This window comes from Tympanuchus pallidicinctus, unplaced genomic scaffold (assembly GCF_026119805.1).
Source record: "Tympanuchus pallidicinctus isolate F22 unplaced genomic scaffold, pur_lepc_1.0 scaffold2, whole genome shotgun sequence".
NCBI lineage: Eukaryota > Metazoa > Chordata > Aves > Galliformes > Phasianidae > Tympanuchus > Tympanuchus pallidicinctus.
The window spans coordinates 53477805-53504480 of NW_026294721.1; the positions used below are offsets into that span (position 1 = coordinate 53477805).

The 26676-nt window shown below is 40.5% G+C and overlaps 1 protein-coding gene across 2 annotated transcripts in view; it reads right to left on the bottom strand.

Moving 5' to 3' along the window:
- Positions 1 to 22445, bottom strand: part of GRID2 (glutamate ionotropic receptor delta type subunit 2) — a 679658-nt gene extending 657213 nt beyond the window's left edge. For both annotated transcript variants that reach the window (XM_052681767.1, XM_052681768.1), the window contains exon 1: positions 21857 to 22445. In XM_052681767.1, coding sequence (XP_052537727.1) covers positions 21857 to 21944 — 88 coding nt within the window. In that variant the 5' untranslated portion in view covers positions 21945 to 22445. The remainder of the gene's footprint in view (positions 1 to 21856) is intronic.
- Positions 22446 to 26676: the final 4231 nt, after the last annotated feature.

A 26676-nucleotide genomic window follows, 5' to 3' on the forward strand; every position in this document is an offset into this window, starting at 1 on the left:
TGATCGACTAGAGTTGATCTCCAGGAGAAAGACCCGAAGTTTCTGGTGGGCACTGGGTTGGCCATCAGCCAGCAGACTGCCCTGTTGGCCAAGACGACCAAAAGTATCCCAGTCTGCTCTATGATAGAATGTGGCCAGCAGCTTAAGAGAGATGTTTGTTGCCCTCTACTTTGCCCTGGTGAGACTACATTTACAATACTATGTTGAGTTTTGGGCTCCTCAGTTCAAAAACAGACAAGGATCTCCGAGAAGGAGTCCAATGGAGGGCCATAAAGATGATACAGGGCCTACAGCATCTCCCTTATGAGGAAAAGCTGAGTAACTTGGGTCTGTTCAGCCTAGGGAAAAGACAACTGAGAGGGAACTTGATAAATGTATATAAATATCTAAAAATAAGTAGTAAGGAAATTAATGAGTCCAGGCTCTTCCAGTGTTATGTAGCAATAGGACAAACAGTAATGCCCTAGAACTTGTACATAGGAAGCTCCATACTAACATTACGTACAGAAAAAAAAAAAAAAAAAAAAAAAAGCAATAATAGTTACTTCAAATGGGATATAGGCACTATGAAGCAATAGCAGGCAATAAGAAAGGAAAACTGGTTCACCCCTTCCAACAACTAGTGACAGGTTAAGAGAGAGAAAAACTTTCTCCAGAGAGGTACAGCTCCTTCTGCTGCTAACCATTAAACAAGGATGAGAAGGGGTGGATCCAGGCTCCATCTCTTCTGGTCACTTAGGTATATTTTCTGTTTGCACCTGAGCTCCCTGAGTTAGCCACACCTTCTCACCTGATGCACAACCATTATTTCATGCTGTGACCTAGCAACTCCACAGCACATGGAAGAGCTTATTTACAATAAGGGTGACAGATCACTAGGACAGATTGACCAGAGAAGTTGTGGAGTCTCATTCCATGGAGACAGTCAAGACCTGGCTGGATGCCTACCTGTTGGATGCCACCTATTGTAGGGTACCATATTTATCAGGGGGGCTAGACTCAAATCTCTGCAGGTCCTTTTCAACCCCTACAGTTCTGTGATTCATACAGAAGACCGTGTTATCTTTTAATGATACCACCTAACCAGATAAATACTGTTTGATTGATAAACAGAATTTCTTGGCGACTGTCTTTTTTTAATGTGCAGTTATGGATTTAAAGAACAATCAACACACTATACTTCTTTCCTCATATTAATCATTGTTCTATGTAGTTATAAATTATGAACAAGGGAAGAGGAAAATAAGACAACAAATTAATTCCACAGTCTATCAGAAAACACTGTAGGATTATGTGCAAACACATCAAGAATCAAGTATAGAAGAATCAAGCTACGTATGCATAACGGAACAGAAGGAAAAATACTTGCTATGCAGGAAGATAAATGTTTGTAACCAGAAAAAATTATTCACCCTCTACAGTAACCAGCCTTTATATCTCCAATTTGGACACATTTAGACAAAGTACTCAAATCTCAGTCAAGATTAAGGCATTCTTTTAAACAGCACAGCATAAGCAACTGTCATTAAGCCACAAAAATAACCAATACTCACCAATTTTATATATATATTTCTTTTCAAAAAAGCAAGCAGCACGGCACAGTGTGTTTGTCTTTTTTTCTTACTTAGCATTCTCCTTACTTCTGACATTATTATGTGGGTCAGCCATGGTTCTGCAATACACTTTCAACCAGAAATTGGCAAATTATTCACATCAATGTTTACATACAGTTGCTGAAATGGAAGCAATATTCCATTTTCAATAGTGGTGTAAGTAAATCTTAGAATATTGTTGGGGGAACAAAATAGTAGAAGTATGCACTTATTTGTGACTATGTAAGTAAATACATGTATGAACAGCCTAGAAAGTATTCCCACTACGACATTAAATCATTTTTATATATATGCTGTCATCACCTTGTCAAGATCTGGCAATGGCACACTTGTTACATATTACAGATCTTATCCTTCAGACAGAACAGAATATTCGCAGTTTGTCTTAAAGTAATGCAGAAATTCTCAAGACAGGGAGCCTTGTTTGTTTCTTTGAAGCTCCAAATCCTGCTTGGATGCCCCAACTCTTCCATATTTTCTTTATAATCAGAAGATAAAAGCAGGGCTACTGTCACTCAAATAATAAAGCAAAGTATGTAACTTGCCCAGTGTCACCCCTCAAAAAAATTATGGAAAAGAAAAAAAAAAAAATTGGAATCTCAAGTACAAGTCAATTGCTTTAACCACAATGTCTTTTTTTACTTCTGAAGTGCACTGCTAATCTGGTTTGCTAAAGTATTACACTGAGCACTGACATTTCTTTCTATTAGTTTTTAAACAAGATCTGATTAATCCAACTAGCATAATAAACAATCCAAATCTTCCCAGAATGTGAATTCATGTGTAATATTTAAGACATACAATTGCTGGGTAACTCTAAAAAAATTCTAGTTATACTGCTTTCCCTGATACAAAATACCATAAAAATATTCATTATTTTAAGAGAACTTCCGAACGAAGACTCTGAACTATTTCAAAATAAGCTGTGAAGCACACAAACTTCTGAAAGCTCATTCAAACTTAATTCTTCTAAACACTGTAAATAATACAGTAAACTGTGCTGTAAACTACAGCATACAGACATCTCCACACAGAAGAGTGTACAGCTAACAAATGTACAGTAAGAAGAGTGGCATGGTTAGGATGGTATTTTATTTATACTTAAAAAGATCATAGTGGTGGAAACAGACAATCAAAAAATGAAACGCTCACTCATACCCCAGGCTCACCATAAAAAACTCCCAAAGGAGGAATCTCCAGAAAGAGATCCTTCCCCAGTTCCAGTCAGCCCTTAAATAGGGTCTAGGAGAGGTGCAGCCAGGCTTCACCACTTCCGTTCACACAGCTGAATTGCCTTTACCTGTGCTCCCATGGCCTGACTCAGTCCTTGCCTCAGGTGATCAATCAGAGGTTCAGGCCATGAGTCAACAGTTCCCATACAATATTTGATATCCTCTGTACTCGTACACCTGCACAGTGCAACTATATATGCGATGGGGAAAGTTAAGCGGAGTTTACTGCCGCAGACAGACCAAGAGGGACAGACATACACACAAGAACAGCCAAGTGAGAAGGATGAGTCTGCAGTTATAGAAACCACAGGCACAAAGCAGGACATTCTTAAGAATTTTACAGTGGGCATTATTTGAATGACTAGAAAGGGATACAGCATATTCACTCAGACAACATGGCTTACCTTTTCTAGTATTTATTTATTATTTTTTTAAATGCTTATGTCAGTCAATGACTTGGAACTAATTTCCCCCAAAGTATCTGAAAGATGAACATAAGCAATGACCATACAGACAATTTACTGTCTGTACTGTCAGGTGTACTGTCTACCGAGGACTATTTCTACATACGTATTATTTTGAGACTCCACTGATTACTAAGATCATTTTGAACATTGTATATATTTTAAAGGGTGTACAATAACCTCGTGTAACCACTCCTCCAAAAATGCACAGTGTTGGTAGCAAGCTATTCACGTTCACTGCATGTGTCTTAATATTTTCACTTGATTGAGCTTTGCATTGCAGAAATATGACTGTTTTAATTAGCCTACTATTTGATGGAATTACAGTAGATGTCAGAGGAAAAAAAACCAACCAAACAAAAGTGATCTGCTAACTCAGGGAATAACCTACAATTTTCAGTGTTACATCTCCAAACTGAGTACTCCAGATTCTTATTGAAATCTGTGACAAAAATGCAAAGTAGAAAAATTCCTCCGATAATACAAGTTAGCCAGCAACGCTAATAAGAACATGTAAAAATAAGAAAGAGGTAGTTCCATGTAACTGTGGAAATGCGTTTACAATACCATTTGAAAACATGTCATAGGCCAACTTTATACAAGCTAGAAGCTGAACGCTTTCAAAAATACGCATACATATTTTTAACTTGCACTCAAATCCCCTGTTTATGCTAGTAACAGCAACACTCCAGCACTTTTCACCTTCCAGTACGTGACTGAACAGTCTTTCTCCATCACTCACAAACAATATTCTTGGAAGTGTATCATAGAATATGCTCACTGCTTGCCTCTGAATTTTGCATTCCTGTAACAAATAGCTTGCTCTAGTCAATTATGCAAAAATAACCATTTTTACAACTAACAGTTGTAAAGTAAACTTCAAAGATCTCAGTTGAAAATAGTGTCATAGTGATTGGCTAAGGACATACAAGAAGAAGATTTAGGTTGGATGTCAGAGATGAGAGTGGTGAGATGCTGGAAAAGGCTGCCCAGAGAGGTTGTGGATACACCATCCCTAGAGGTGTTCAAGGCCAGATTGGATTGGGCAACCTAGTCTAGTATTAAATGGGGAGGTTGGTGGCCCTATGTGTGGCAGGGGGTTTGAGATTCACGATTCTTGAGTTCCCTTCCAACCCTGGCCATTCTGTGATTCTGTGATACAACACAATGCAAGATAGAGCACAACTTAAAGAGGTTGCAAACTCAGACAACAAGGCAGAGTGTATTCGATGAAGGGATATAACTATCTACACGAAAAATCCAAAGTTCAACAAGTCAAGACAAAAACTGAGGAGGGTATCATATCGCCTCAGCAACTCTAATGTATAAGGAGCCCGGATGGTTTCATTTTGGCAGCTCACATTCTTCAATCCTTGTGTTTCTTCCTTAAGGTTAGAAAAGAATCCAAAATTGAACCCACGTTTCATATATTCTGGTTTTATTCCTCAACTATAAAATTACTTTTTGTCTCTATTTTTGTCAGCGGAAATATGCATTCTCACTCAAATGAACTAAGCATGGGGAAGAAAAAGAAAAAAACCACAGTAGTTGCCCTGGACAGACATCTGTGGAGACAAGTCGTCCATCCTATCTGTCTTTGCTTGTTGACAACAATCAGCGCTTCAGAAGGACATTAAGCCCACTGAAAATAAACTAAATACTGAATCACATTTTCACATCTTGAGGCAAAAATACCAAAAGCAATACAACAGATTAGAACAATCACTGGAATAATGTCTTAGCAAAATCTTCACCTATGTTCAAATCTAGAAGTGTGAAAATTTCCCTAAGCATTCTCTCTGACGCATTTGTGAATACTCCATGTGCATTCCTGAGAAGCTGCTTATGATTTTGGGAAAAAAAGAAAAAAAAACAAGGAAGTAACAGATGAGAGGGAGAGGGGAAGTATAAAACAGCAAGAAAGAATCAGATAAATACAGAAGTTGTGATCCGAAGTTCAATAAAGCCAATGGCATGATTCATACTAACATAATAATACTAGGAGGAGTTCAAAAAAGCAAACAAGTTTAAGGGATAATGTTACACAAGCATTTCTCCAAATGTTTTGCAGCAGAGGACAGAGGACACGATGTTTACTGTAAAGTTATCATCTATAAGAATAAAGTTACAGTTGTCTTTTTTTCCTTTTAAATAGCTCTGGCAATGTGTCTCATGGAAATTCATTTTTCCCCCTAATGTCCACACAGTCATGTCTATCAGACTCTGTTAGTGGCCCAAACAACTGCAACTTCCAGGGATAATGAAAATAAGATGAGCTATGAATTACACGCACCACTTGAAAATGTAGCAGCCACCGTCTGCTCTAAAACTGTTGTCCCTTTGTCACATTCCCACTAGAAATAAGAAAAAGAAGTAAGGCAGTAATCTTTACCCTTATGACAGTTCCACTAGGAGCTATTACCTAAAAAGAAATAACACAGAAATAAAGTTCCATCTGGATCCAGCAACAGGTTCAAGTGAACATGACGTCTGGGTTGCTCAGCAGGTGAGACGAGATGATGATATGTTTTCAGATCTTTGCAGAATAGGAAAAAAAATTTAAGAAAATTTCAAGGCTGTAGTCGCAATCAGATGCCTCCTGGTCAGCGGGTGAGGGCAAAAACACTGTTTCACATGACATAAAAGCAAATATGTGCAAAATCTGTTGTGTCATTGCATAAACTTCTTGGCTGCACAATTTATGATTACGGGTTAGAAAACTGAAAAAAAATATCTTATCTGATCTTCACTTTTGTCGTGCATAAAAGCAGCTGAATACTGTATACAGAACAGCAGACTAAGGAATAGTGAGTTTGGTACTGTGCCCAGGAAAGTTAGCCCTAGGACCCAAACTGATGCCATACTGTAGAAATGACACCAGCAAGAACCTAAAAATCCTATTTTATGAGGAACAGACTGATAAATAAGCAATTTTAAGAAGATTTTGATTCTGGCTCCAAAAATTATGTTGTGTTAATAAATATAATCTGTCAGCACAGATGGGGAAAATAAGAGGTAATAGAAGTAGAAACATTTCCCTACATGGTTTTAGGCTAAAACTATTACTGAAGCTTTCTCTCGCCTTTCTGGAAACATGAATACAAGAGCATTGTCCTGGGGCATAAAACCAAGTAAATGAAGTTGACAAGAAACAACAAGACAGCAAGATTACAGGAACTTTACCACAGACCGCTTTTTACTACATACGCAGCACATAAAACAGAGCCATGATCTCAGGTGGGACTGTGCTATTAACACAACATGAACACTAAGCAATGCTGTTAGATGAATAGCAACAGGGAACATGGTAAAATTCTTGTAGCTTAGCTATAAGTTTCAGTGACAGCTGTTGCCTGAAAAGCTGTTGCCTCAGAAACTTCTCCCCTTCCTAGCTACTATTATGCCAGATCTCACATGCAGTCACGTTATCTTAAAGGTCTGGACCTCCAAAAAGCCCAAGGATATTGCTTGCAATACAAGTACTCTGACGATAAATGTCATTGTAGGTATCAAACTCACTCTGGAGGAACTGGCCCGAGACAAACAACTGCTTGTGGTAAGTATCTGCCAAGCAGCAGAAAACTCTCATCTTGCTTGGCATTGCCCCTTGGCATTTCGAGAAACCGCTGCTCTGCATGTAAAGTCTGTACTCTCCCTTGCAAGTGGCATCTGTGGAAGAAGAATAAGGGCAAATTTGCATGTGATGGGGATGAGAAGCAATAAGTTTTTTTGGAAATAAGAAAGGTAGGCAGTAGCATACACACAAAGCAGGAGGGTCAAGGTGGTCAGGACCATATCCTAGTCTACTTGGAATGGTATGAAAGGAGGGTAACATTACACCCGGTCCATAGTATGCACAATCTGACACAAAGCTATGAGCTGGATTTGTTACCAGAAACAGCTCTATGGTAGACATGATACAGGTTACCCAGCACATCGTAAGCATGAAGCTCCATTGCAGAGGCAAGTTTTCTGGCTGGTGAGTTTAAGCTGGCCACTTCTATTTCATCACCCTATTCTTTACTAAAATGAGTAGAAAAATCCATCTATTCTTGCTTTTTCATTTCTAAATCAGATAAAAAATGAAACAAAAGCCTTCCAGGGTAAACAACAACAAAAAGGAAAAAAAAGAAGAAAAAAGCAAACAAAAATCAACAAAAATACCCTTAAAATAAGACAAAGTTCCATTCACTGTGCCTCAGGTAAACATTTTCTATCACAATGGAAGGTGCCTCTCTGTATCCTCTCAAATGGAATAAAGTAAAATAATTCTCAATGATAGTACAATACAACGGTTGGTTGGATTGAGCCACAGACAGCTAAGAAATCTTTCACTTAGCCTGGTTCTATAGAAGCTTAAGCAAGAAGCTTCATAGGTGATTAATCCTTCCATGTGAAAACCTGGGAAAGTAGTGTGAGTTACTGGGGGCAGACTGGAATTTCTCGAGATCTTTATACCTAAAGTAATAAGAGAAAGAGCTCTGATTCTTACAAAAAGGAGAAAGTTTTTGTTGTATTTCTGCAAGGAAAAATAATAAATAAAAAGCATAAAAGGCAAGGGCTGATATGTTATCTAGAGAAACCGCTCTTAGCATGTCTTTACTAAATGGACCACATAGCCATTGCACCAACAGACGTGTGTATATTCGCTGAGCTGAACTAGGATATAAAACAACTAAACACAGTCTGTCATTACTAGATTTTTCTTCTTATTCCCATCTTTAAATATCAAGTAAGACTTAGCCCCTTATTAATATGAGTAAAACAGCCTTTATACAGTTGCACAAATCATATTCTAACAGATACCAATAAGTTACACTGACTTTCAGAACAGCTTCAAAACTGCTCTTACTAGAAGTTAAATTATTTCTGCATGTTCAGCTGAGAGAAGTCTGGGAATGGAGACATTCTGCTACTGAGAACTTTTTCAACCACAGATCACTCTCTAAGTACAGACTGACATTCACGTACAGAGCAGGCTGAGTGGTTAAGTGGTGTTCAAAACCCCATAGGAATACTAAGCAAACAACTGCTTCTCAGTCCACGAGAGCTAAATGATAAGGAATGGCTCATCAATGAATCTTTTTAAGTACACATGGTGAGCACATTCCCTTTTTATTTCACTATACAAACTGTATGTGTAGTTACCACTGAATTGTTACTGTGATGTGAATGAGAAGTGGTTGTAATTAGAAGGGATTCTGCTGCAGTAGAAATAGACATCACTATTTTCATATACCACAAATAATTACTCCTTTATGTGAGCTGAGTGTGTTACTCAAAATATCAGTAGGCAGTGGTTCCCACAAAGAGTTTGCAGATCCTTTAACTAAATACTAATTTAGAGTTAGTTAGACTTTCTACACACTGTGACTCCTCTGTTCTTTCTGGGAAATATGGAGATTTTTAAGAAGTACTGATCCTCACTAGCAGATGGTAGTAGCACTTTGTCACAGCATTATTACATATAAGTTAACACTTCAGAATTTTAATGCAACAGCTCCAAGACATACTTCTCAAACCCCTCAATAAAAGAGTCATTTCAAAGCATGCAGCTACAGCTGCTGCTGTCCACTTACTTCTTAACATCATGTGAAGTAGTTTTTGAAACAGTAGTATTAAAAATGATAACATATATTAGAATACAAATTGGTGCAGGGGAACTTGTGAAATTAATCACAACTGATAACGTCTCTTGAATTGATAAAATCGTGACAAAATACCTCACCATCATGTTTACTTCTGCAGTAGCCTCAAAAATCAAACACTGGTTATTAATAAGCAGCAAATACTTGCTTATTCCATGCAAGATTCCTCAATGTGGAAGGGAAAGAAAAGAATTTGTACTTGTTCTAAAAGGAGGATTTAGCAGGATGAAGGAATGGAGACTACTGCAATGACTTTAACACTTCCAAAGCACAGACACCAACGATTTCAGTATTCCCTTTGTTACTCCAAGCTATTGCTACAAAACGATGCAAGGATCTTGTTTACTTATATATAAAGTTAGCCTCTCTCTCCCTTTCGTGTTTTAGGTGGAAGTCTATAAACTTTGTATTTTCTGAAAACAGTTACACTCCTTCCTTGACACAACACAAAGCCTCAATTAATTCTGGCTTCAGGGACGTTTAGCAGTCTTGCAAAAAAAAAAAAAGGGGGAAAATTACACCTCTTTTTAAAAAAAAGTGCTTTAAAATAAAACCACCACAGTACTCTAATGAACAGCATTTTTAACTCCTAAATCCTGCAGAAGATTATTTTCAGCAATAACAGTTTCTAAGTACTATCATTATTTACCTTCCTCAAGAAGGCATTTACCTCCTTATTCCATACATCATTCAGTACTGTTATCAGAGATCATTGATCTCAAACAGAAATACATCTAAAAACCTATTATCCCCAAGTCTCGCTGTGCCTCATTTAAAGGAAATGCAAGTCAGTGACTGTCTCTTAGTTTTTTTGTATCTGGGCTAATCAAGGCTGATGTTGAAAGAAAACCAGGCTTTGGCCTCAACAGCCCAAAGGAAGACACATGCTACCAGATAAACATGAAAGCAGATCTGCTCACCAATCTGGACCTTCACTGATTAGATATCTAAGTTTTAAGGCAAACTATGCAGCTATTCAAGAAGGAGAAATCTAGTCCTCTCTCTCTCTCTCTCTCTCCCTCTCTCTCCCCCGTTGAAAGACACCGCAGGCTTTGAATCCAGAAGCATGATGCATTATTTTCCTTTTCCTTCCTTCCTAAATTAGGTCAAAAGCCAATGGAGCAGAAGCTGTGGCTGTGTGCATCCCTTCCTCCCACTCACCAGCCACAAACGCTGAGCTTTCATGCAGGCACAGTACGGAGCAGCAAAAAACTGCTGCACAGAGGAAGATTATTTAATCAGAGGGATAATGCCAAGGCACAGGAAGGTACAATACGCCCAGAATTATCCTGGGAGCTGAGGAGGAAGATGGCACTTCAGCACTTGTTGTATATATATATGTGTACAATAGTATGAGATACTATGGAAATAAAATTGATCTAATTTTTCTGTAAATTAACCAGGTGCAATTATCAGCTAAAGAAAAAAAATAAAGATTGTACCACACATATCAAATACTTTACAGTGAAATTATGGAGGTTGGACACAAAGAAACAATCACATATCCTAATCTATAATTTAGTTTCCTTTAAATTCTGTATTATCTTCCACATATATTGTTCTCAACCCATTGTTTTTATTACATTATACAATATTATACTGTATTATTTGTCTTCTCAGTAATATTTGGGCCAGCCCAGTGCTTCACACCTCTGGATTTCCTAACCTTCCTTATATGTATGCACATACACTTCCTTTGTATACTCTGTCTCCAATTTTTCAACCTTGGTTTCCAAACAAGATCACATTACCTGTCACCCTCTTAAAATTACCCTAGTGTGTTGCTGAGGCTCCAAATTCATCCTGTACTCCTCTGCTACTCAACCAGCTGTCACTACTACTAACCACTCCATCCCCTTCCAATGGTCCCTCAGAAAAGGCATCACCAAAATCACCCACATTATCCCTGTTCCTAGAGACTGCCTGCTGCAGAGAAAAGTCACAAGAAAGCTTTGGTTCCTGAAGATTCATTCTGTCTTTACTTGCAAAATCCTCCTCTCCTTGAATGCAGGCATGGCCGTGGTGTCCCTAAGACATCAACCACCATGATGGCAACAATCAGGACCACTGACTATTCGTTCCCAGCTCATACATGATACACAGGCCACACTTCTCTCTTTCCCACTCCCCTCAGCCATTTTATTTTAAGTAGTCGCTATTTTAAACAGGTTGCAGGAGTTTGTTTGTTTGTTTGTTTCCCATTACAAGCAAAAGTAAGAGAAGGTTTCCAAGATGATACGTGTTTCTCACCCACCTGCAGGTTGTACAGCAACACAATTCTGTCACAGGAGAGTTACTCCAAGGAGTCACAGCATTACTTATGTAGATTGCTTCAATATTTTGATGGCTTTCTAGAAATTTCACGTGGCTAACTAACAAGCATGTAAGTTCTCTCAGAACCATTGATTGTACTTAAATTGCTCTTTTAAACAGATTAGAGTATTTTGCAACATAATTTTCCACCTTTCCCAGAAGGGATTTTTCTTCTACCTAGATGTCTTATAAAATTGTGCTGTGAAATATTTGTGCAAACAAAAGACACAAAGGGAATGCACATGCAGGAAGTATGAAATAGCTCCTGCGCTACTAATAACCAGAGTAAAATACTGGCAGTTGATAAGAATGACTGTTTTATTTTGCCAATGTAACCAGTTTCACTAGCAAACAAGCATTGTGAGTAGCGATTACACAAACATTGCTAGCCTCCCTTTCCTGGCAATTATCTTAACTCACACTACTGTAACCTTTGTTACCCTGTGAGACAAACGAGGGAAGTACTGCCATCAGCCACACCCTACCTGTCCTGTCACTACATCCCTGAAGACATATCTATGTACTTTCACTCCTGTGTACACATGGTTATCATTCACAGGCATGAATGAACGAATTTGTCTCTCAAAGCACACCAAAAGATTTGAAACTTTGTTTCCTGGTGTAGGAGCTGCCTGGCTTGCAGAGATGCAAGCCTCCTCTTTCACTACATCTTGAAATCTTCTGACAGACCAACTTTTTGTTCCGCATTTGTACAGCTTCTCACACAGTGGGGTGCCACTGCATGATTTATATTCATGTTACAACTTCCTGCCTTCAAGTGAAAAACCTCCCTAATCTCTGCATTGTCACTTATAAGATAGAAACTAATTTTGTCCTAAATTAAAGAATAATTCCTCTGCTTACTGAAAAAAATACTTATTTAAACATTATATGTACAGACATAAATACATTCCCTATTGCTAGTTATAAAGCTGTAGAGTGGAGATGGCATCCGAGGAGAGACTTACAGGAAGAGCACAGGTGAATAAAGTGCAGTAGCTTTTGGTTCTACAGGGTCACAAAGGGGAGAGTTGAAATAGGACTGAATATTGGGGGGACTGATGTCTCAAAAAAGATCAAATCAGTGGAACTCAGAGAAAGAAAAAGCAGATTTGTCTGCGCAAATAACAGATATGTTATGGCATACTTAATTTCATTTGATTGAAGAGAAAAAAAATATAGGAAGCCTTCCCCAAAAGCTATGCCTCCTAATTTATTATGTTGGCCTTCAACTACGTAGATGGCTATTGGTGGTATGGCAGTGGAAATTAAACCTTTCCACCAATGTTCCATTACATGCTATTCCGGTGTGACAGATGGCAGCACAAGGGCAGTCTGACAAAATGGCAACTGACATGGAAGCGCATACGAAGCAAAGGAGTGTCACTGAATTCCTCCATGCACAAAAAATTGCATTCACTGACATTCATCAATGCTTGCTGAACATTTACAGAGACCAAAAACAGTGAATGTGAGCACACTGAGACAGTGGATAGTATGTTTCAGCAGTGGTGACAGTGGGTTACCTCTGCTGGTGCATACTTTCACAAGCGCAGCACGCAGGTTCTCATTCAACACTGATGAAAACCCAGTTAGTGGTGGTGACTGTGTTGAAAAACAACGTTTTGTAGCCCATAGTCTGTTCTAGCAAATAGTGTTCTTGTGCTCTTTGTATCTGTTGTCTTTTCCACGGAAAAAAATAGGATGCATTATTTTCAGCGCAACCTATGTATTTAAGAGTACACAATACAGCTACTGTCACATCCGTCTGCCATAAGCATGAGATATGAGAAAGAAATGAATAAAAAATGTCAAAAACGAAAAGACTACATGTTTCAATACGGCTGGTACAAGAGCCTTTTTCTTCCATTTAACACAGCCCATACCACGCTAGCCTAAACTGGCTTTGCTGAGTGAGAAATGGATATTTTCTGCCCTCCTTTTCCCTTTAACAACCACTCAGTAAATAAAATGGCTTTAAAATATTCTCAAACATTTAGGGTGAGCACTCTAAAGCAGAAAACAAGACAAAGAGCATGTAGCAACAAATGTCCTTGCTTAATAGTTTTGTCCACAGATCTCTCTGTTGTGCATTTTCAGTCCAGACTGTACTGCCAGATAACTTTCAGTACTGATTTCAGTACTAAACTCTGCAGTAGTGTCTCCTCACCTGAAAAAGACAACAGGCATCTTTTTCACTGAAAGAGTGGTACGGTACTGGAACAGGCTGCCCAGAGAGGTTGTGGAAGCCCTGTCCCTGAAGGTGTTAAAGGCCAGGTTGGATGGGGCCTGGGCAACCTGATCTAGTACTTGAGCTAGCAGCTGGCAACCTTGCCTGTGGTAGTGAGGTTGGAACCTGAAGGTCCCTGAGGTATAACCCAAGCCATTCTATGATTTTTTGTTTCTGTAATCTTCAAAAAACCCCAGTGGCTCAGGAGGCAAAGCTCTCTACAGCCAGACTAAGCACTTAAAAGATAAATCAAGTTACTTTATGTCATCAAATCCGGATCCTGAGCGCAGCATTTGAGAACTGGAGTGGCAGAGCAGGAAAGCTTGCCTTGTGAGCATTCTCATTCCTCTATTTAACATGAATGTGCAGCAGAAGTGTGCATTATTATATTTGTGTAAAAGAAAAATGAGGCACAGCAAATCCAGGCCAATATTCAGGTCTGCTGATGTGTCATCCTCTGCTCTCTCTGCAGCTCTCATCCAGAGCTACTTTCCCCAGCACCAGAATGGTGCTACTTGATTTTGATTCATTGCAAGTGAATTATTATAATGAAATCACCAACTTGATTTAAGCCTCTGAGAAGGATACGGTTGGACTAACAAAAAAAATTGTTCTGCAAAACAAGCAATTACTGTTAGGTTCACTGGATATTGGCCTTAGCCATCCAACTGATTATAGAAAGTTAATGATTTAAAAAGCAATGAAGAAATAAGAGATTAAATCCTTTAAATTTGCATGAAATGCTCCGAGAGGAATTTTATAGTGATTTTCACTGCATATTTTATTAGATATGTGATATTTTATTCATGGGTAAAGCAAATATAACAATTAGGAATAATTAGCATTTCAGCACAGAGTGTTATCTAATAGGTTAGAATACACATATAATTCTTCATTTAAATTCTAGGTTTTCACATTTTCCCCTTTCTGGTTCAGAACTTTTCCATTTAGTATAGCACTTACAGGAATATTACACAGCTCCTGGAAAAACAGAAACAGAGAACTAGTGTCTCTTGCCTTTGATATCTTATTTTCTTCTGCTCCTTGCATTTTTACTCAGCTTCCTTTCCTATTTCCTCTGGAGTATAACTTGTCATATACCCAGCGTAACTTTCAGGAAACTTTTCCCTTTCATCTTTTTTTTTTTCCCACCATGCTTCCACGTCATTTCAAAACTTATGTATGCAATGGGAACCTAATTTAAATCTAACCCTGCACATATAAATGGGATATCCATCAGAATACAAAAAACTGACCAAAAAAAATACAGTATTCATCCCTGCACCAAGTCCTCCACAGTAAGTTGAATACTGTCCAAAAATACTGTAGTAACTATTTTATCCTTTCTCATAACACAAGTATAAATTTGCATTGTTTTTTGGTGTTGTTTTTGTTTTTTTAATGCAACGCTTAGAGCTCACAGAATATGCTTTCCTTGAGCTGATGTAATTACCCAAATCAAAGCAGGAACTCTCTAGCTGAAGTACACTGCAGTACAATACAGAATACCAAACAGTACCTTTGCTGAATTAAGTATACCATCACTGAAACAAGCATGTAAATTTTGAACCTTGCAGAATTACACCACACTATTCCAAGCCCTCTCCTTTGCCAAGTTTCACAACTGCCATCCAAATGCCAGTACATTTCATCTGCTAACCTTCAATTCAGTCAGTGCCCTCCATGTTATACAGATCAGTAATAACTCTCCAGACCACATGCACCATTATTAATAATAGCAGCTGGAGGCAAAAGAAAATCTCTCCCTTGGTCCTCCATCTCTCACATAATCATTTGGTAAACAATAACCAGAAAACAAAACCTGATACCTATAATGAAAAACAACAGAGGAAAGAGTCCTTCTGACACTCATGGGAAGATACTTACAGACATAAAACATAACACAAAAAAGATACCCTTTTCTCACTCATCTTTCCACTAATTAGTTCTATCATAGTCTGTGTTTAAATTACTACCTCTATGTAAAGTATGTATCACTAAAAATCTGCATCAGAGAAAACAGCTCTTTCTCTTCTGTGAGCTGCTTCAAATAAATAAGTCAGGAAAGACTTTAGGCTCTGGAGATTTCAACCGTGCCTGCATTATCTAGTGTCAAAGATGGTTTAACTAGTGCCACATAACACACATTTAGCACATACTCAGTATCAAGTATCACATTCCTGTAGATCAGTATTTCACCTTCTCCAGTAGCCTACTAGGAGTGAAGGAGCATTTTGCTCGGTCCAAGACATTAACTTTTGGGGCAGAAACTGGGCTTTGCACAGGAAGACAGTCCAGAGCTTCATATAACATTTTCTAAACCTCTAGAAGAAGGCCAGTTTCATGCCTACCTCTTCACTTAACAGGAAAGTGATACTGAAGTTTAACACTGATACTGAATGTTTAACATTCTGTAAAGACACAATAATATCACAAAAGTAAATGGATAGCACTTGTATCCTTGAAGCCCAGCAGGAAGCTAGCTGCTAGACAGTCAGTCAGCTAGGGTACAAAATGCTCCAGAGAAACTTCACTTTTCATGCCCAGTTTCCAGCTGTCACAATAGGATTTCTGGCCAACTGAGTGTCATGCTTTAATGCTGAGCTGTGATTTCCACGCTTACTTCTTGGCATTCATAGGCAGCACAAATAAAAGAGAATATGTAGAGCTGTCAGAGATGGATATCAGCATGAGGGAAGGCATGATCTGACTATAGCATCTACGGGTTGCAGAGGTGTGGAGCTGCCCATGCTTCAGCAAGGATGGCAAGTATGCCTCTGAAATCAAGGTTTTCTTCCAATTTCACCAGTGTGGATAACTCTTTTAATTTTTTCCTCCTAGATTTCAAGTTAATTAAAAAGAAAAAAGAAAAAATGAAGGTGACATTTGACTTTGTAGATGCAGACAGATATCCTCATCTGCCTCACCAGCATGCCACCTGAAGTCAATATTTCATATAACAGGCTATCATGTATTGTAATATATTTTTACAGAACATTATTTCAAATTTCTATTATTTTCTGATATTTGCTCAAAATACAAACCATCCTATAAATATTGATCACTTGAGTCCAAAGAGCAACAGCAGTAAGCTATGTTCAGTAAGTTTTACGAACACTGAAGGCATAAAACACAAAGTATGTTTGGAGGGTAGGCAGATAACAAGAGTTTTGCCATGCTTTAATACGTAATTCAGTTAATTAGGAAATTAATTAGAAATTGATAGCCCAGTAGAACTAGTCTTCTGTACAAATCATTTTTAAAACCATTGCTAGCCTGCTCAAATAAGATCAAGCAACCGAGCAGCAGTGACAAAGAGTAAAAATAGAAACCTCAAAAGGCAAAAGCCTCCAATAAATTTCAGCAAAAAACAGACTGTCATGGCAGATTATAGATAGCTATATATCAAATGGAAGAAAATGATGTAAGTTCAAGTCTATATCTAGGGAGTAACCTAATGGCTTACAAAAGTCATCTCCTGCCAATACCACTTGCTTTACAGGGCCTGGGAGTGGAAAAGAACCATACTTAATGCCTTTGTTCATTAAGTTAAATGAACCTTAGTTGGTAGGTTTATGTAGTCACAGTCTTAAAAGATTTTTCTCCAGTGTGTTTTTCCAAAGATGGCACTGTGAGAATAAAGGCTCTGTGCATCCATAAGTAGTCATCTGAAAGCACACAGCAGCAGCAGCCGCAGTGATTGCTATGTCAGGCATTTGTTAGGAAGTCACTTGAAATTGGATGGCTGTTTTTTTGATTTTTTTTTTCCCCTCAGTCTTTATATAAGGACAAAGAAGTTGAAATAATGGTAAGAGTGATTTAAGAACATGAAAGGAAGCCGCCTGCCATAGTCAGCAATCCACAGGATCAGTTAAAAATCTTCTGAAGTGCCAAAACGACTCACCTGGAACATGACAGACTCTGAATCAGGCCCTAATGATCACTAAGGAACACTCAAGAAAGCAGTGACAGTGGCAAACAGACCTTTGGAGGACAGCAAACCATAGTCCAAAGCATGGAAAGCTATCCCTCTGTAGCAGCAAAGTAGCTGGCACTAAAACACATTCCAGAGACTGAAGTACTAGCGGAAATTTAAGCTCTGAGTGAGAGTTTAATAAACAGGACATATAGATAGAAACACTGAGTGTGTCACAGAATATAGCTGCTAACAAACTCTACTGGCTGCTAAGCCACAGCACACTGTAGTTAGGGTCCTTAGCTGCAGGTAGGTTTAAAGTAAGCGAATAACCTTGGTACATTATACAGCAGGAAAAACAGAAATGAAAGCTCATCTGTAGGTACTGCAGGCACTACAGGCACCTACAGATTTGGGATTTATTTTTTCAATAAATCCATTTTACTTTAGTGTCCTGAGCTTTAAAAAATATGCAAGAACAGTGACACACACTGCATACCTTCCAACAAGGCTTTACCAACAACAGATCAAATTAAATTCCTATTACCAGTGCAAAGAACAAAACAAGCCAAGTCCACTGTACTACAACAGCTAACAGGCAAAACAACTACCTTTCTCTTACAGCACACGTTTGGTTTTTTTGTTGTTGGGTTTGTTTTCTTTTTTTGTATTCTTCTATTGCAATGCCACTACCACCTCAACAAGTGTTAAGCCCCGTGTTGCAAATGCCTTGATATTTCTGGTACTTCTGTACTATGGTACAGAAGAGCTTAAGAGCATGAAACAGCTCAGGACTCAGCAATGCCTAGAGTTTGCTAACACAAGGAATGTTGCTCTCCTGTCCCACAAACTCTGCAAGCTGAAGGGAAGGGAAGAGCAGACCTATTTTTTTCTCCTAAAAAAAAAAAAAAAAAAAAAGAAAGCAAAAGCGCGTGTAATACATATACATATTAAATACTGTGCAAATCTGTATACTAACACATACGTATATGTTTGATCTTAACATTGGAAATAAAAAAACTAGGGATAGTACACAACTAAGTGTCCATGGTTGAAGCCACTGATGAATGTAAAGAAACAACTCCCAATAATCGGGGTATCTGAACTACTGCTTTGCAGTGCTGCATTGAATTAATCTTTAAAAATACTTTAGTGTATTTTTTTCAACAAAAACTTTTGCACCTGCAGTATGTAACCATTGCCTTAAGTGATTTTGCTGCATCTAATACACACGTTTGCATTTATGTTACTATATGCACAGTAGATAAGCCATATGCACTTGCAAATACATTACTACCTACGTATGCCAAGGCAAGAAATAAGAATGAGTGCAAAGTACAAAATATAAAAGCACAAGACCATCAACTGTAGAAAACACGAAGCAGACACAAATTGTGCAGTTGACAAGGAATGCCACCTAATCCCCGCTTAATTAAAACAGGGCTCTAAACTCCTGTTTAGGGAGTGAGGAGTGTGGGATGACTGATGTATGAAGAAAATACTAGGCAGCGTGGCTAATCTCAAAGACTTTGGAGCTTTCCAGCTACATAAATCAGAGGGAGTTTTTGAATAGCCTCATAAAACACAAAATCATTGCCATTCCACTCACGACTGTCACCATTCTTCCTACAGCATACAGATCATTAGGAAACTTCTAAGCAATCAAGTAATGTGGGGCTGATGAAATTACTCAATCAATGCTGAGGGAAGCAACATAAGACAGAATCGCACAACTCTGACATGGTAACTCTGCCTTTTTTCTTTTACATAGAGAGGTGAGGAAAACTGCAGAAGATTCGATTCATTTCAACGTTTTCACAATGGTGCTCAGTGTGGTCGTTCTCAACCACCAGCTTCTATTTGTAACAGCAGGGCAGCAGAAATGTACTACGAGCAGCCCTACCCACATCCAAATTATGATATAGAAAAATGCTTATTTTTAAGTATGCACATTCACACATGCACAGACCTGCTCTAAATGGTCGTAAGTGGCAGCTTATCATCGTTCACTGGACAGGAATGTGAGAAAGCATATCTCATAGGTGAGTACCAGGCACCATTCCCCTCCCACCACCATCACCAATTCTTTAATCCCTGCCCACTAATTCCAACACTTTCATTGTCTCAGGAGCAGCTGAGTTGTTACATTCTTTGATACAGTAAACATTCCTGATAACATACCGAAGGACACACAGGCAGCCAAGAAGAGTTAGTGTGCTGCAATAAAAAAGCACCATCAGTGCCACCAGAGAAATGATATGCACAGATAGAATGGTATCTCTTATGACTGCATCCCCCTCCCATACTTACAAAAATATTTTCTGCTTGCATTTACTAATACTGTAAAATTACAGAAAGATACCGCTTCTGCTTTGTTTGTTGCCTTAAGGCATCAGTACTGCCTCTGGTAGTATTTCTTTTCCCCTGAACTGAGCATTTTGTTTTCTTCTTTGGCTTTATGAGTCCTTCTGTGGGCAATTTGTTCACAGAGTCCTCTGCTGCTCCTTTTCATAACTCATTTAGATAAATGCAGTTCATTATTTATCTTTAAATATTTTATACTTAAGTTCACTTGGCACAAGTGGAAGACAGAAGGGGTCAGAACACTCAGGTCACTCAACACAGGATACTGTCAAGTTGGAACATTTGCATGTCTGCCCACTTACTGTTGGCACAGTTCTACATTCAGGTCATTTCTTTGCAATATATTTGTTTTAATAGATTTAAACCTCTGTGCAACCCATATCAATTTGCCATTTTCATGGCAACATAAACTAGTCCATAAAAGGAGCTAATCCCCTTGTCAACTGTACTAATTGTCTCTCAAGACAAATTAATTGTGTGAGAAGCAACTACTTGGGTATTTTTTTTTTTTTTTCCAGCAACGATTTACTGCTCTGATGCATCTAACCACTAATGGCATTATAATAAAACGGTAAAAGTGTTGCATCCTCAGTATATAACAAGCAAAACATCAAAATACCATTAACGTGAAAACAGAAAAGCTGTCGCCTCCCCCTTTGCTGCTGCAGAACCCAGCGCTCCCTCAGCCAGGAATAGGGGCAGGAAATCGCCGAGAAACTCCCGGTCTATTACTCAGCCAAGATTTACCCCCAAATCCTAAAATGTGACCACTTTGTTGCAAGCTCCCAAGTATGAAATTGTAAGGCAGACCGTCTCCTAGTGTCGCTTCGACAGTTTACAGCTATGAGAAGGAAATGTTTAAAACAAGTCCTTCTCCCTTTAAAAGGAGGGCACCTAGCGCTGCTTTCCCTGAGCGATATTCGCTGCTCCAGCCGCACTCAGCAAAGAGTACTGACCCCTATAAAGTTGCGGCACCTCAGGGAAGCGGCCGCTCGAGAGCTTGGGCATGGGAAGGAGGGAGGGGTCAGTGCAGAAACCGGAGTCCGACAGAAAGCTCCGGCCGGCCGGGCCCTACAAACACCGTTCCCACAGAGCCCCACCGGCAGACATGTTTATGAAGCCGCCCCCGGCAACGGGCAGGCACCGCCCAGGGGACCCCCCCGAGGCCCCAGATGCCCCTTCCTCGGGGCAGCGCTGCGACCGCCGCCCCCACCAGTCCGCGCTCCGGCACCGCCTGCGTGCCGAGCCTGCAGATGGACGAGCGGCAGCGGAGCGGGGGCAGCGCCCTCCACTCCCCGGACCGGCGCGAGGGTGGGGGGAGGAACGGCCCGCTGCGGACATCCTCTGGCTATAGGAGGAGGGCCGCACGTTCCCCGAGGCTGAGCCTGCGGAGGGGCACCCTTCTGGATAGCAGCGGCGGGTGAAGCCCTGTACTCCCTCCTCAGCTGAAGGTGCGGGTGGAGTCGAGCATCGCGATCACCCCACCGCCAGCCGCCCCGCTCCTGCATGGGGGAAGCCGGGCATCCTTCCCGGCGCGGCCGCGGGAGGCGCCCTGGGTTTCGAAGCGGGGGAGCGGGGCAGGACCCCCCCCTCCACCCGCCCTTGCGGCCGGCCGCCCGCGGAGGGGAAGCGCTCACGTTTCCAAACCACCTGTTCCGCCGAGGGAGAGTAGGGCGGCGGTGCTTCAATTCGCCGCCGTGCTGTTGGGGAGGGGGGAGACCTAAGGTTCGCCCTCGGCCCGGGGCAGGAGGGTGGCAGGGTGAGGGGCTGGCGAGAGCGAGTAAGAGTCCCCGAGCCTCAGACCCCCCGAGCGGTAGCCGCGCGGATCCTCAAGGTCTAAAGCACGCACATAGCCCGCCGGAAAGAAAGCTTCCCTCACGGCACTAAGGGGAAAGCAGGACGCCGGAGATCCTTGCGGGAAGCAATTACGGGAGTGGAGCGAACAACACATAATCAGCGAGAGAAGGATGAAAGAGAGCGGGGGCTGCGGGGAGGGGGAAGCCTGCCAACAGAAAAGAGGATGCAAAGGAGAGCTGAAAGTGTCCAGCGGCACCGGAAGACGCAGCACCCCCTTACCGATATGAATGATTGAATCTGCAATCGCCGCTTTCCAGGTTCGAGTCCAACAGACGGACACAACCAGGATGAGGGAGAAAACTTCCATCTCCGGCGGAGCTCCAGGCTTTGTAAGGACGGCTTTCTCGGTGAAACGATGGCACCGCGGAGGATGGCGCGGCGCAGGAAGCCCAAGAGTTTGAGGTGCCGGAGGAGCGTGTAAATCCCGCTGGCAAGCGCACGGCTGCGGCTGGGCGAGGGGCGAGCTTGGGGCTCCGGGCGCCTCTCCCCTCGGCGAGAGCCCGCGTCACTTCGAAGGACTCCTGGGCAGCAGAGTTGCTGGGAGAGCCGGCAGCAAATCCATCGAGCCCGGGCGCCGCCGCGGGCAGCAGCCGCCTCTGCCGGTCAGACCATCCTCATCCTTCCGCCGGGTCCAGAGAGTCGCTCGGTCCCGGCTGCTGCACGGCAACTTCCAACCCACACCGCGCAGACACGCAGACACACACGAGCACACGCGCACGCACGCACACACGAACAAACCCTCTCGGCCAGAGGAGCCCCGGGAGCCCGCAGCAAGGAGCTCGCCTTCAGGGAGGGAGGAGGAGTGAGGAAGCGGGAGGGCAGGCGATCCCGGTGCCAGCAGCCGGATTCCTGCAGGAAAAGCCCCCCCGGAGGCCAAAAAACAAAGTGAACTTCAAGGTAATGCGGATAGTAACGCAGAGATCTCCCCCCACCCTCGGCTTAAAAATCGCTTCCCACAACTGGAAGAAAACAAAAAAAAAAAAAAAAAAGAGGGGGGAGGCAAAAACAGATTATTTTGCAAATGAAGACCAGCGTGCAGGTCTCTGTCGCGCGAGTGGTTGGACAGAGCAGGAGCAAGGAGTGCCTGGAGCACAGCAGAAGAAAGCAATGATGGTCTGCAGGATGCTTTCGGAGCTCCCTTTGCTGGAGGGATGCAGAGAGCTGGCGGCTCCGGCACCAGCCAGCACGTTGCCTAGAAATGGATCACCTAGGAGAAGGAGAGAGAGCGAAAGATAAGTGCTATCAGCCAGAGAGGGAGAAACAGAGAGAGCGAGCGAGCGCGCTTCTCTCTAATAACCACCTCCTCCCCCTATCTGCAATACGAGGGAGAAACAAAATAGAGCTCTCATCTCCCTTGAAATCTTCAACTGGGACTGAGGAAGAGACATAGACAGGAGTGCACGCAGCCTAAAAATACATTGGAGGGAGCGGGGGGGGGAAGATGGTGGGGGAAAAAAAAAAATATATCTTTTTGAAGTGTTATGCTCAGCTTAAAAAAAAAAGAAAAGAAAAGAAAAAGAAAAACCCATCCCATTTATTTAACCTTGTAACTCCACCGCAGGTATCAAGTTCAAAGCTGGATGGGCAATTTTGCTTCTCGGTCTTTGACAACTGAGTCAGGGACACTGCTTGAAGGGGAAAAGGAAAAAAAAATAGGGACACCTGGCCTCAAGGGGAAAACGAAGACCTAAAAATCTATTAATATGATTTTAATTATCTGTGTTCTTGATGGAATTGTCACTATTCTTTAAAGCAATGAATTTACTTCCCCCCCTTTCTCTCTTTAGGTATTGGAGAAATTTCTATGGGAAAACATTCACAGTGCACTTTTTATGCTCAGGGTTCTATGAATACATTAACCAATTAATCGTCAGCTTTTGGCTGCAGTTAAATACACGTTTCCATTGCACAGATCAAGAATTGCACAGGCAGGTTAAGTATTCTTATAAAGTAGTCCAAATCCCAATTTTGTGTCTTATTTTCTCCGACCTTGTTACATCTAGTTATACTAGAGACAGGATGCAGAAGTCAAAGACTTGCTCTGAACTTATACATATGACCTGATAGCCTTACTGGAATTGTAAATAAAGGTAGATCATCTCTCTATAAGCAATCCTTTCTGATGGCATTCCCTTAAATATATGGCTTCAACTAAGCTAATTATATCTGACTTGCATATTTGTGTCTAACTGACCTATTGTGCCTTTCAGTCATGGAACTACTTAACAAGCACACCTGAGTACTTAATAAATTAAATGATTTAGCTCAAGAGGTACAAGTAAGACATACTAAGTCAGTGTAAAGGAGCAAGATAGAGAGACGTGGACCTGTTAGAGCGTGTCCAGAAGAGGGTCACAGAAGTGATCTAAAGGTTGGAACATGTTCCCTAAGGGAACAAGCTGAGAGAGCAGCTGCTTTTCAGCCTGGAGAAGGACTCAGGTTGACCTGTTAATGGCCTTTTGGTATGTAAAGGTGGGATAAAAGAAAGAAGAGAGACTTCAGCAGAGCCTGACATGATAGGACAAGGGGAAGTGGTTTCAGACAAGAAGATTTAGACTGGATATGAGGAAAAAGGTTCTTTTTGTTTTGTTTTTTAGTACTAAAGATAGTGAGTCACTGGAACAAATTGCCTGGAGAGGTGGTAGAAGGCCTGTTCTTGGAAACAATCAAGTTCAGGTAGGGAGGGGCTCTAAGCAACCTGATAATGCTGTAGGGTTTCTGTTCCTTGAGGGAAGTTGGACTAGATGACTTTTAAAGATCCTTTCCAACTCAAACAATTCTAAGATTCTATGACTGTTCAATAACCAAATCTGCAAATAAACTGCCAGCAATAATTTCTACTTCTACAACCACACTGGCAGGTGAGTATTTCCTAAAAAAGGTTAGCATCCAAAAGGCTTCAAAACAGATCCCGAGAGCACAAGGCAGGCATCCCCTTTTCAATGGCTAGCCTGTGTCTCCTCTAAAAGATAAGAAATGGACTAACACTAAGTTAATGAGACAAAAGAAAGGGATACAGAAGAGAACAAAAGCTAGAGCAAGAATCCTTCACATGATGCACTTGTTCACATCCTCTATGCAAGTTACCAATAACAGTAAATTGTACAAAAAGGTGTGGTTTTCTTTTTTTCATAAATGATAGTTTATGCACAATATCAGTGAGTGCAATGGGCATTAATTTTACGAGTAATAAATTCTGAATCATCTGAAAAACTTCTGGAGTTGCTTAAGTCATTATTACTTCTCCACAAAAGAACAGAGTTCACAAGAAATGTTAATTTGCTTCTTTGGGGGGCATGCCAGAGCAGTACTCTTTAATAATGTACAATGCAGAGCAGACGAAGTAGGAAATGTAATGAAAACCTTTGGAAAACTGAAACTTTTTAATCCTCAGTTTAGATAGTACTAAGAATTCTTATCTAGAAGCCAGCTATCCTTAAAGACTACTTAAAGCATCCAGCAAATGTACCCTGAATTGGCCACACTAAATGGACATTTTCACTTAAGACTGTGGACATACTTATCAGGACAGAAAGCACAGCCAAGAGTTTGTAGTTCACAAATACCGTCTATCTAATAAAAATGCTTTTTAAGTATAGTTCTGAATAATAATTTCAGTAGCAAAGAACACTGCCTGAAAGCTTGAAGGGAATGAGACTGAAGTAAAACTAAAACATAAATTTAACTAAGTTTACTTTAAATAATAAACACATTATTGACATAATATGTATCCCCCCCAGAGATAAAATCATTACTACTTCCTACCTTTCATTCTCTTCAACTCTTATTCATTATAACCACAAACTGGTGTCATCTATACAGCGAAATGAAAAATCTTGTGCTACATAATTTGTTCAAGGTACTAAAAAAGAAAATTGAAAAAGGATAATGGTCTCTTCTAATCAATAAATGCTAAGCACTTACAGAAAGTTGAAATCAGGAAAAAAAAAATCCAGAACAGAATTTACCGATCCTGTGGAAATATTATTCTAAAAAGGACTCTATTAATCAGACCTGAGCCAATGCAAACTTCTAATAAGTTATGAGCACATTTCCTGGGACGTCTGGAAGGCTGCCCTAGGCTCTCTGGACACTTAAATTTCCACAGTTTTTAACCATGCTCCTCTTCCTTCACTACAGTTTCCCTCCCAAAATACTCTCAGTTATGCCAGCATCACTTCAGCTCCACCATTAGAATCCACAGAGAAGGATCACTGCAGGCTTTTTTTTTTTTTTTTTTCTTACAACAGGGGATCATCTTCCTAGCAGTCTAACTACAAGGTTAATTGTTGATGTGCTTAATATTTCTTGTAATCACCTATTGCAGCGCTACATGCTAGTGCAACCCCTAGAAAAGCAATGAAGGAAAGATATTTTTGTAAAACAAATGCAGCAGGAAAACAAATGTGTCCATCTGATACGTGGTTCCTCTTGTCTACACGTAACACTCTGTTCCTTTACCTGCTCGAGACCTGAGCTTCCATCTGAGGAGGAAAGACAGATAAATACAGAAGTGTCACATGCCTTTCACTTATCTAAAGCTTCACGTGGAAAATGTTATTCTCTTTCTCCTGGCTGATTGGCCATGCAAACAGGTCTGAGATCAGCTTAACCAATCTTCATGAATTATCTTTGGGAAGTTGTTTGTTTAATTCCTAAGAGTTCTTACAGTTTTTTAAGAAAATAATATTAAAAAAAAAGGTAGCATTAAATTCTGTGACCTTCTGTTATAGTGCATTTCAACAGTGCCAACTGGCCATGAAAAATAGCATTTCTTTTACTTGGTTCCAATTTGTTCCCCTCTCTTTCTTAAGATAGCTCAATATTATTTCACCACAGGGTGGGATTAGAAGGAATGGCTCATATGTTACAGGAGAGAACCATCAATTACAAATACATAACAGTCATACCTAAATTGTTACGGATGCCATCTGAGCATGGGAGAAATGCCAGGAAGGCCCATTGACTGTTGCTGAGATTGGTTTCTATTTCTTGACTCTTAATATCATTTGTTTTCATTTTTACTGCAGCTTCTTATT